We start from the raw sequence: 12149 nt of genomic DNA on the forward strand, positions 1-12149 counted from the left end.
TCATAGGGTACATGACAGGAAAAAGAAAGCAATCCTTAGACGATCTTATTGTGCACGCCCTAGAGGGTTTTTGTTCGAGATATATAGAAAAGAAAGCTCAAGAGGACTCACAAAAATATCCATTGGTGAGGAAAGCTTGATGGGAATCATGAACAGAGTGGAGCGTGGGAAGATTCTGGTCCCACATTGTTAGGCGATTGTCGTCGAGGTCCATGTTGGCCCAATGAATCACACAGCCCAAGGACTGAAAGTGTTCAAAAGTGTGAAAAACAATTGCACAGTGCGATACTATTGGTACTGCCCTGCTATGGTGCTATCTGTCTAGAGTAAAAGGTAACAATAATCACCTCTTTTTCTCTCAAGTATTTCCACTGCAATGTCCTAGTCGTTGTCAAGATTGCAGATAACCGGACCGAGCAATTTCTTCCATTGTCATGGATCTTTTTTTGCTATGCTAGATGTTACTGTGCTGACAAAAAAATGATTCATTACAACATGGTTCGGTTTCTCGAAACCCTCGACCTCTTACCCGAGCGACGGCCGACGAGAGATGGTACTATCTGAACTAAAGTTCGGTGGCATAGCTCATACATGATGGCATTTTAGTTTCTAGAATATACGGATCTCGGGGCTATAAGGTGGCTATACAAAGGAATTAGTATTCTCTTTGTGGACAGTGAGTATTATAATGTATACATCATCAGCAAGCTTCTAGGAAAATTTGGGTGTCACTTAACCATAGTGTCTTTTAGATAATATACCGATGCTTGGAGATGTATTCAAAGGGAAACACCAATTCTACCTGCTACTCCTTGACATGCAAATTTTGAAATAAGACAGACATGAAACTTTCTGCTTGCATCAAAAGAAGAAAAAAATTTGCACAGAAAACTGGCTTTGTTCCCCCCTTCCTTCAAGTGGTATGTGGTTTAAATAGGGGGGCCGGATTAGAAAGAAGAATGTTGCTACTTATTAGGGGAGACTGGATGAAAAAAAGATAATAGGAAAGAAATATGGAGATGCGGGGTATCGATCCCCGTACCTCTCGCATGCTAAGCGAGCGCTCTACCATCTGAGCTACATCCCCAGTGACAGGAAGGTTTTGTTTTCGAGGCACAAGTCCGTATGTGAACTGCTACTTTGCAGACCACCAAACGCCATATCCAAACATAAATTAAACGGTATTTGCTTTTATGTTGCCCCAACTTGTTCACTTTTTCCTAGTAAGTTGGTTTATTTATTCCCATTTTTACTTGGAAAGCATGTTGAAAAGATTGTTAATTGTGATGGATGAAGTTCAGTAATCTTCCAAAGCAAATGACGACAACGGCAACAATGACAAGGAGAATGATAACCTTGATATTATGAATCTCAAAACAACAACGGACCAACCTCTTGTGCAAAGATAAATGCTAAAAAAGGATTTGAAAAAGTGATAATAATGGATTTTTTTTTTGAAAGAATTAAATTCATAGTGTAAAAGTTGGTTTTATATAGACTTGAGCAGGAATAAGCAGAGCTCCATTAAAGATGAATGGGGAGGATTACTATAGCTAGGATAAATTGGTCAACAAAATATACATGATCGTTTTTCCTTTTTTCCCTCATGAGAAGCCATCAAGATGTAATTTAGCTGCTAGAAGAGAAAGTTTCATCTAAATATCTGTATTTGTCTCTAGCCATATGCCAAGTGATTGGACCCTAAATTTGCTAGCTAAAGATGCCTTGGGCGTCCCATAGATTAATAATGAGAAGAGAGTCTTCGCTTCTCAAGTCTAGCATCCGAAACATTGTGGCCTTTAAGCTGACATGATGCTTGACCAAACAAGGAAAAAAAATCCTGCAATTTTGTAGATAACCTAGCAACAATATCATGACTGCGTTTATTCAGTAAATTAGCATTGCTTGCAGCCGCAGGAAGATAAGTTGCTCGGATGCCATCATTCTCATAGGCAGGACCCATGCAGTACGTTCGTGGCCCGGCTAATTAGAACGGCATAGCATGGCTTCTCCTTGGACGGGTTTTAGCGCGTGTCAAGGCTCGCTGGTTGGTAGGAGTGCCAAAGCCACATCAGATGTGTCGCATCAAGTAGAACTTTAGAGTACATAGCCCACCTGATACAGTTTCATGCTTTAAATGCAATGATTTCTATTGTAGTGTAAAGTCATTTTCTATTTTGTTTTTTTTTTTTCCTTGGAGGGAGAGAGGGGGGTCAGGGTGCATTGCAACTTGATGCAGATGCAAGGCACCTATAAAAATTAAAAAAAAAAAAAAAAAAATTCTAGTTTACATATAATTTAAATATCAATTCATATGATTCCTTCTCTATTTATTTTCTCTATTTATTTTCAGATGCTTCGCCATTGAATTTCATCTTTAAAATGTGCATCAAAATTTATTTGATTTGAACTTACGAAACTTTATGTATTGTAACTGATCATCAATTGATCCCAAAAATTTAAAATAATAGATAAAGAACCAATGATGTATATTAAGCTCAATAATTTTATGTGCTTTTAGATATTCTAAATTTTTATTTTTTTAAGACACCGCAAATGCTACGCATATCGTAAAAAAAATGGCACAACATTCAAAAACATAATATTACTTAGACTTTTTTTTTTTTGCATATATACCTCCATAAAAATATCAATACATATTTATTTCCATAAAATTGTTATTGCACATTATCTATTGTGCAAAAATTTCTACTATTTATATATAACATATTTATAAAGTACGAATTTAAATAAGAGTCTATTATTAGCTAGCCATGGTTACAGGGCATCGCAAATAGGTTTAACTTGCAATAAGCTACCTTTGTGTTTAATTGGAGAATAATTTCAAGAAAGCCAGGATCATTATAAGTGATCATAGTCGAAGCTATGTATTGTAAGGATCCGTGCGGACGTGTATTTAGTTTCACATCGGTTATTCACTGGATACTTATACAAGATAAAGAAACTCAAATAATATTTTCCGGCTAGCCATTTTAGATGAAGTCTTGGGTTATTACATGTATCGCGAAGTTTGCAGGATCCACGCAGGCAAACATAAGAATGCCACCTGATTACGGTATGAAATTGAGAAGAAAATTAAACCTTGCTCCAAAGCAACATAAAATGATGAAGAAGTCATTGGAGAAAGAATCATGCACCATTAGGATTCTAAATTCTAAAGATCCAAATTAATGACGGAAATGCTAAACTAATCAATTAACTAAAGCATGCAAGGAGAGATACTAAAGGGAAGGGAGATGCACGTGGGCTAAGTTCACGCGTGGCAGGCAGTGTCAGACATGGCAAAGTTAAATGCAAATAATAATAATAATAATAATACGTTCACAATGGGATGGAATGGAAAATATATGAGTACTAACGTACACCACCTGGTTGGTTGGTGTCTCGGATCCATTTCCCGTCCATTTCCTTGTCTACTACTTGTTATGCTTTCGGAGCTATGAGAACAGAACAAAAGTAAAGAAGAAGGATAAAAGAAGTGAGAGGCCAGGGTGGGGTGGGGGGGGGGGGGGAGGGAACTCTTTTTCCAGCTTTGCCTCTCATTATTCCTCGGGATCGCCCATCTGTTCCTCTGTCTGCCTCTCCTGCTTCTTTGTCACCCCTCCTCTTTCTTTCTCTTTCCCTTTCTCTGCTCCCAAAACAGTACGCTTTAGTTTAAGGAAAGAAAGCCAGAGAGAGCCGAGAAAGAGAGAGAGAGAGGTGTCCTTTTCTATCGCTTCTTTATCCGCATCTCTTTCTTCTGCCACTAAAGCTGGCTAGAAGAGATGGGTCCGGTCGGATTGAGAGCACCCACTGGCCAGAAATACTGACCTAAGACCAAGGGGTTGGGCCTGGTTGTACCACACGTGTGTCCAATGGATCCACATGGCACGTGGCAGCAGAGTGGGTCGCACCATGCATGCATGGAGGGGTGCGTCGAGGCCTTCAGGGAGGATCCTGATTCCTGGGGTACATGATCGATCTTCCTTTTGTCCATTCGCTGGAGCATCCAGATTCGCGCAAAAGATGACTGGGTATCTGCATCAATATCTTGGTGCATGCTTTGGTACTTGGGGTGTCAGCACATTTATTAAAGAACTCAACATATACACAATAAGAATTATAAGTTGATTAGTTCTGATCATTATTTCGACACCCATTGTTTAAAAAGTTTGGGCTGCAAACGAGCCGAGGTTAACCGAGCTCTTTATTTTAATTTGAGGGGTGCATTCAAACTTGTGTCAAGCTTCATTGCACACATTCAAGAGTGATATGTCTCTTGAGCCTGAACGCCTATATTCGAGCTGAGCCTGAGTTGTTAGATCACTATATGAACAATATCATGACTATATAGCTATACAGCACGAAAATATTATATTGGATATAGTCACATCTTTGAAACTATTTTGGATCATTATAAAACTATTAGACACGATTATGTGGATTTTCTTTGAGGTAGACATTTAAGTTATTCTGTCATTGTGTTCGTAATGGTTCGTAATATATCATCGTGGGAATACCGAATACAAAGATAGGATTAACAACATGAACAACATTAATGACCGTTTTAGATTTCAATAAACTTTATATAATATAACATTAATATTTCTTGTTGTACAAATAGTAGCCTAGCTACTAAAAATTAAGATTTCAATATAACTACTGAAAAGTAATGAAATAGCTCAAACTATACCAATGTTTCGTACTAGCTATCGTCGTGTTACGCTGTGGCATGACATAGTTATATTCATTTTCTTTTATTTTAGAATGAGGCTCTCCCCTCCCTTCCTTCACCCATGCACCGACACGCACTCGTGCATGCATAAAAATAAATATGCTGATGAATTAAACCTAGTTTTGCCAACCTAACTCACTTTGATTCGGGGGACAATGTGCTTCCATCTGATCAATTATAAAAGCTTGCATCCATGCATGGCCTACTAAGAAAGAGAATGCATGAAGGAATTGGCTCTATCCTAGGCTTTAGCCATAAGGTCTAGCTAGCCAGTCGTTTCAAGCCTCCATTGACAAGATGAATGTCGTATATGTATGCTCTACCAAAAGTGGCAACCTAGTGTTCGGTTTAGATGGTCCAAGAGAGGAATGTGATAACTTAGGGTTATGTTAAAAAGAGTTATCTGTTTCACCACACAAGAAATGGGGAACCTAGCTAGGGGGAATAGAATTTTGGTATGATTTTGGTTTCGTAGTAAAAATATAAACCAATCATTATCAAATAAGCCCCACGACATATACTTCTGCCCATCTAATAATATAATTAAAATTTAAGATTTGGTCTCATGGTTAGATTAGATAAATGAAGAGACATACAATAAAAAAAAAACCTCATAAAAATAGGCAACCACATACCAAATGTATGTTGTAGTGTTGTGGGTGTAGTGAATTTTGTGGTCCATCCAAATTGTCGAGGGTTGTTAGCTTCCTGAGCTTGACCATCCTACTTCCAATTCCAACCACCAATTCACCTTTTCTTTTGATTTGAGAGATTGTGCACTTTGAAAAGGAGGAGAGGAATTTGTAAACCTTGATTCTCTTTTATTCTAGACCACATTCATCTTCGCCTATCAGATTGTTGCTGATTACTGGCTGTATATATACTGAAGGATTAGCGGTCCAAAACACACTATCGGCTGTTGCATCCTAGCCTACACCAATTTCCTAGTGGCTGTCAATGAACCAGCCATTTGCACATTTGCACAAACCAAACCTGACCTCAACTTGGTGATCTTCTTTTTCTTCCCCTCTTTTTTCAGCTTTTCCGGTTAATAATCATCATTACCTACTGCATGATTTGACAAATTATGAAGAGAATGATTCAGATTCAGATTAAAGGATTGCTAATGCTTCTCTAGCATCTTTTTATTTTCTTCCTTATAAGTATCTGAACTTTAACTTTAGTCATATCTTAAATGCTATATAGCACCTATGTGTTCTTTTGCTCAGAAAGCCTGTGTATTCTTGGTAAACATAAATTATCCGACCCTACATATTTTTACTGCAATCTTGTAAATCATGAGTCAATCCAAACCAAATCAAACTATGAAATTTTGGAATTTTTTCAATTTATCTTCTTTTTTTTTTCACACAAATGTCTTACTTTGCTAAATGTCAGCGATAGGTGTACAGGATTCCATCTTATAAGGTGGCTAGATTCTCGTGGCTTAAAACTTCAAAATCCACTTGACGTGCACGGCCGCCCCACTACATGAAGCAAGGGGAACTTAATTGCTGCGTTCCTACCCACCACTTACTTCCACTGTCGTCAAAATGATAGAGATCTTCGAAAGATTCTAGGTGGGCCTTTTGGGATAAGTTAGAGGAGCATGCATAGTGGTGATAAGTCGAAATGACTAATGAAATCACCTCAGGCTTCATCCCTTCTTTTCAAGGCAATGTGGAACCCTACCTCAAGAAAAACACCTTACTTTACTATTTGTACTTATTTACATTAGTAAAGCTCACTGGCCAGTCAAGACAGCAATTTCATAAATCAAAAATGACCAAGAACATCTCATGCAAGATGCTAAAGGAGGAAATAGTTGACCATGCATGAATCCGTTCCATGGATTGTGTTGTTTTCAGTATGATCAGTTTATATATTTGGAGAACATGGCGAACCAAATAATATTCTTAAAAAAGTTTCAAGTGCTTCGGATCCACTATTATGTCGATCGGAGCACTAAAAACATGTTTGGTTGGAAAGAGATGGGCTATGGAATATATGAATAAATGGCTTCTATTCCGACTGTTTGGTTGGAGAGAATCCTATTCCCATTTAGATTCTAGAAGGAATGAGAACACCCCAGTCCCCTAAAATCCAAACCTGACTCTTCTTTAGCATTCAAGTCTGATTTGGATTCCGATTCTGATTTCAATCACGAATCAAACACGTCATGGGATATGTCCATTCCGATTTTCATTCTGATTCTGATTTCAGGCACGAACCAAACATAGCCCAAGTGCTGGAGGGATGGGTTTTATGACTGTGAAGTGAGCTAAACAATCTGCCACCAAATTTAGCATACACACCAACCTTTGAACCTCTCCCTTATTGTTTGACAAGTTCTATGCCCTCTTATAATCATCTCAAAATCGATTTTGGAACTTCCTTCGTCCCACTTGTCATCTTCATGAACTGAACTAGAATTTGAACACAAAACAAAATGATCCACTTCATTTTTAAAGAAATATTGCCTGCTTAATACCGTAACCAAACCAGAAGGCCTCTCATGTCTCCCCAAATGTATCAGAGCACGTCAATGATATGACCTTTATTATCAACCTCCATAGGCTCTTTCTTCATCGCAAGAAGCACCATATCTACAATTGGATTTCTAATTCTTCTTCATTACACCGATTTATTTCTTCACAAGGAGCAGGATATGTGACCTCCAATGAAGAGATTGCTGCAGCAAGAGAGACGCTATGGAATTCTAAACTCATCAAATTGCTGTACGAAAGAACCTTTTCTTATAAATCATATTTATCTTTTTGAGCAATAAAAATCACATCCATCAAAAGCCCTGGTCCTGGATAGAAACTGCTCTCCTTTTAAAAAATGCTTCAAAGGAATAACAGGCCAACCATTACCACGCTTTTATGGACAAGAATTTGAAGTAACTTGGCGGTGAGAACAGAAGGGGAGCAGTACCTACTGGCTCTGCTTTTCTTTTCCATGGCTTTCTTTTTTCTGTTGCTTTAATCTCACACATTCCGCTCCCATGTCTTATTGTTTATTAAATCCAGTGAGGACGGAGCATGCTTCCTAGGCTTCAGAAACTTCCTTGCCTCCAATTTAAAATCTCAGAGGACCACCCTACTCTCCAAAAGCCTAGAAAGAGGAGCCACGAGGGCAAATGATTAGTGCATCTCCTACCATATTTCTCTGACCCGTCTAAGGCCACGTCACCTTTTTGCCCCCATCTGTGTTCCCTTAAACTAGCCACACGCAAGCAAAAGCTTCCCGCTTAATCGGCAACCCAACAAGCCATGCTTTGCTTAACAGTTGCAAGCAACCAATTGGACACCTCCAAAACCAGATAATAATAAAGATTAAACAACTAATCTTTTGCGGCTCACCATGCTGGAGGATTCGTCTCGATGGACGATGCATCATTGTTAGAGGCCCTAGGCAGTCTTTTGTTTTCTGATTTTATTGGCCGCATTCATACCCGCCGTCATTGTACCAAAAAAAAAAAAACTAATAATTTCTAAGTGAAATAACTGTTTAACTAATTCAGCCACATGATCTAGAACTAGTCCTCATATCACCGGGAAATACGTACATATCCTTTTTTTAAAAAAAAAAAAGAAGAAGAAGAAAATAGGATGAATACAATGTGTCATTTCTATGTAAGTAATTCATCATCATTCATAAGCTTTTATCTTAGTATCTTCAGTCATTGAGTAATATAAGTTGTTCAGACAACATGAGCCGACTTATAGGTAATAATTTGCTGTGCAAGAGCTTACTTATATTCTTTATTGATCTGGTCGGTCATCCTTCGTCTCTCCTTCAAGACTTTTGATAATTGTTATTATCTAGCAAATTTCGATATCATCAAAGCAATTATATTAGAGGTTTTCACACATCTCATGAGATAAAAATTAACTCTGGCTAAGCATCTCTTCAGGTCGATACTTTCACTATTCTAAAACCAAAGCAAATATTTTCATTTAAAACTAATTGCCACACAACTAATTAAGTCACAAAAAATATAGATTATAAGAGTATAACTAACTCGCAAGTGGAGTACCTTGTTCATCAAATTTTGCCTTTAACAAAGTTTGGGAGGTTAAATATACCAAGGAAAAAGTGTACATTCATCGAGTGATCTAGCATAGAAAAAGAAAAAAATATATTTAAAAATATAGTGATATTTAGAATCATCATATAAGTAAATAGCTATAATATGAAAGATGTGATTTCAACATTCAATCCTAGCTATTCCAACACCTGCAGCATGTGTATTCATAAGATATTATTTTCTATACTGTGTGCACAATATTCATCGTGCATGCATCCTAGTACACCGCTACAAAAATGAGCAGTTGTGATTGCTGGGGTGCAATATAGGTAAGAGAGGGAAAAATTTATATTTCAAAATGCCAGTTTTGTTTGCATTTATTGGTTCAATGAAAACATCCATCTTCGGATTTATACCAATCTCCGAGCCCACGTTGTCCATCATATACCCCTTCCACATAAATAAGCAAAATTTGAGACAGAATCGAAGACACCAGCACGGGGGCACGAGCATTCCTTGCTTGAAAAGGACAGCTGGGTATCCATAACTGACCATAATAAAAGCAAAGATTGGAATCCCCGTGCGCCTGCCCTTACCCCTTCACCCACTCACATGCCCCCTTTCTCTCTCTCTAACCTCATGGAATGGTTCCAGTGTGAAATTACTAAAACTACTCCCCTCGTTAACTTAATCTCCCAAAAGCTTGCAAAAAATCATTGAAATAGCAAAAGAATCACCTCCTCCCTTTCCATTTGGGTACGCCTCTTTCCTCCAAAAATTCCCGTTATGTTATTGGGATACGTATAAAAATAGCGAGTAGGGTCATTCGAGGAATGAACTTTGTGTCCCCCCCCCCCCATCTCGCGAGCCCTCCCAAAGTCCCATATGTATCAACCCACGGCCCTTTTATCACGAAACTGCCGTCCATACTCACCTACGGTGACCGGATCTATATGCGTCCGCCACGCCATCGTCTAACTTGACGGCCGTCATGGATATTGTCGATGCTATGATAATTAATAGCAATTTTCTTGTGGCTGGGATAAATACTGACCGTTACTTCCGTTACGGAGTATGATAACAGTAAAGGGGTGAAGCGCACCTGCGGTGAGACGGGCGATAATCCGACGAGCCGCATGATGAAGGGGGCCCACGGGAACACCCCCACCGACATCAGCCGCAGATCCAAGACAATCAGACGGACGACATCACCCGGGGCCCACCCATGAAGAACAGCGAGAAATGCCACGTCAGCGTCCAGCCTCGCGCGTGAGAGCTAAAAAGGGCGGCCAGCCCTCCTCACCTCCCCAGTCCCCCTTCGCACTCCTCTCTCTCTCTCTCTCTCTCTCTCTCTCTCTCTTTTCTCTTCGTCATTGCTCGCTCTCCAACTCTCCTTCTTCTGTTCTCCTCTGCTTCGCTCCTGCCAAAAAAAAAAAAGAAATCAAATTTCTCTAATTTTCGTGGAGGTAATAGAGAAATAAACAGTAAAAGAAAAGGAGGGGAGACGGTCAAAAAAAACCATTTTTCTTTTTTGATTGTCTTTGTCTGGTTTTTTGCCTGGTTGTGGTAATGGAGAGGTGGGCGAAGCCGCCGGTGCGGCGCGGCAACGATAACCCGTCCTTCTCCTCCACTCTCCTCGACGCCATCTACCGCTCCATCGACGAGGCCGACGGCGGAGCCGCGAGGGAGCACTTCACCGGCGGAGCACCCGACCGCCGAGACGCCTCCGTTCCCGCGGCAGCAAAGAAGCAGCAGAGCTTTTTCACCGACGAGTGGCCGGCGGAAGGGAGGAGGACCGCGGTGGTGAGCGAAAAGGCGGTGACACGACTTCGCAAGCCCGAAAACCGCCCCAGGTTCCCGGTGAACTCGACCTCCAGCTCCTCCGACTGCTCCAGTTACGGCGGGTTCTCGTCCTCCGAGGCAGAGTCGGTGCCCCGCCCTTCCGGGCTCCGGCCGATCCGGACCGGCGGTCTTCTTTACCGGTCTGAGAGGGCCCGGTCGAACCCCGCGCCTCCCCAGCCGCCAGCTGTAGGGTCGCCCTCGGCTCACCACCACCAGGAGAAGAAGAAGTCGGGCTCGATCCGGAGCAAGTTCCGGGATCTAAGGAAGGCCAAGGCGCCGGCATCCCCTGGAGCCCGCCTCGCCAGCTTCCTCAACTCCCTCTTCACCGCCAACGGCAACTCGAGGAAGTCCAAATCCGCCGCTGCCGCTTACGGCGGCAGCGGCGTGAGAGGAGGGGAGGAGTCGGCGTGTTCGACGGCAACATCGTACTCGCGGTCGTGCCTGAGCAAGACGCCGTCGTCGAGGGGGCGGCCGGCGGTGGCGGCGGCGGCCGGCCAGGGTGTGAAGAGGTCTGTGAGGTTCTACCCGGTGAGCGTGATCGTGGACGAGGACTGCCGGCCGTGCGGGCAGAAGTGCCTGTACGAAGGGGATTCGGCGGCGGTGGCGCGGCGGCCGCCTGAGGCAGCGACGATTGCGAAGAAGAGGGTGGAGGAGCTTCTCCGAGGGTTTGAGGAAGAGGAGGAGGACGAGGAGGCGAGCGATTCGAGCTCAGATCTGTTCGAGTTGGAGAACCTGACGGCGATCGGAGGGCGAGGATACAGGGATGAACTTCCGGTGTACGAGACCACTCATCTTGGCACTAATCGCGCCATTTCCCACGGTTTCTTCTTGTAATTATTTTTAAAAAAAGAGAGAGAAAAGAGAAAAAAAAATGTTATGGTGGGACAAAAAGAAGTATGTAATTTTCTTGGGGAAATTAAGTGTTTTCTTTTGGTGCTAATTACTGGTTCTGAGGTTAAATGGGAAGAATAACGATGAACTTGTTTATGTTTTGGGGGCAAAATGATTTTTTTGCATCTATTTTCTTATTTATATATTTATTTTGGGTGAAGGGAATTAGAAGGGTGATTAATGCTAATGATCGCATTATAATAAAGGAGGAGAAAGTTTAAGCAGGGGAGAAGGGATTTGGAGATACTAAAGAAAGAGAGAGCTGCACACGCTTTGTTGTCTGCTGCTTGGATGAAAAGAATGTTTAAGAAAATACTTGGAAGAAAGGGATGTGATTCTTTTATGGTTACAATGCTTAACACTGGTTTCTTGGGTGGTTAACTTCAATTCCTCGTTGCAGAGTGGACCTGAAACGAGCAAAAAAAATTACATGGGACATGCACCAGAGAAAAAAATATAAAATAAATTTTCTATTTTGTTATATTTCTTTCAGTATCCATCTTTAAAGAACAAATCCAAAAGTTATAAACTCTTTTTACTAATTGAGTTATCAGACTCATAATTAAAAAAAACCAAAAAAAAAAGGAAAAAAATTGTGTATGGTGCCCTCTTTCTTCTATGTTTATAAGATATGCATTTTATTAGTAT

The 12149-nt window shown here is 40.9% G+C and overlaps 1 protein-coding gene and 1 non-coding gene across 2 annotated transcripts; one reads left to right on the forward strand and one right to left on the reverse strand.

The window, feature by feature from the left end:
• Positions 1-1014: 1014 nt before the first annotated feature.
• TRNAA-AGC (transfer RNA alanine (anticodon AGC)) lies at positions 1015-1087 on the reverse strand. Its single transcript has one exon. It is a non-coding gene; the product is annotated as a tRNA-Ala (tRNA).
• Positions 1088-10085: 8998 nt separating this feature from the next.
• LOC103712787 (protein BIG GRAIN 1-like) lies at positions 10086-11597 on the forward strand. The gene has a single exon (XM_008799414.6). It carries the CDS (start codon positions 10338-10340, stop codon positions 11442-11444), a length of 1107 nt encoding a protein of 368 aa, XP_008797636.4. The 5' UTR covers positions 10086-10337; the 3' UTR covers positions 11445-11597.
• The last annotated feature ends 552 nt before the right edge of the window (positions 11598-12149 follow it).

The sequence above is a fragment of the Phoenix dactylifera genome, chromosome 7 (genome assembly GCF_051530095.1).
Source record: "Phoenix dactylifera cultivar Ajwa chromosome 7, Ajwa_hap1_PhDact_Kaust_v1.1, whole genome shotgun sequence".
Lineage (NCBI taxonomy): Eukaryota > Viridiplantae > Streptophyta > Magnoliopsida > Arecales > Arecaceae > Phoenix > Phoenix dactylifera.

What these genes read in the sequence shown, in the direction of transcription:
- LOC103712787 (XM_008799414.6), top strand. Translation starts at nt 10,338, where the DNA reads ATGGAGAGGTGGGCGAAGCCGCCGGTGCGGCGCGGCAACGATAACCCG.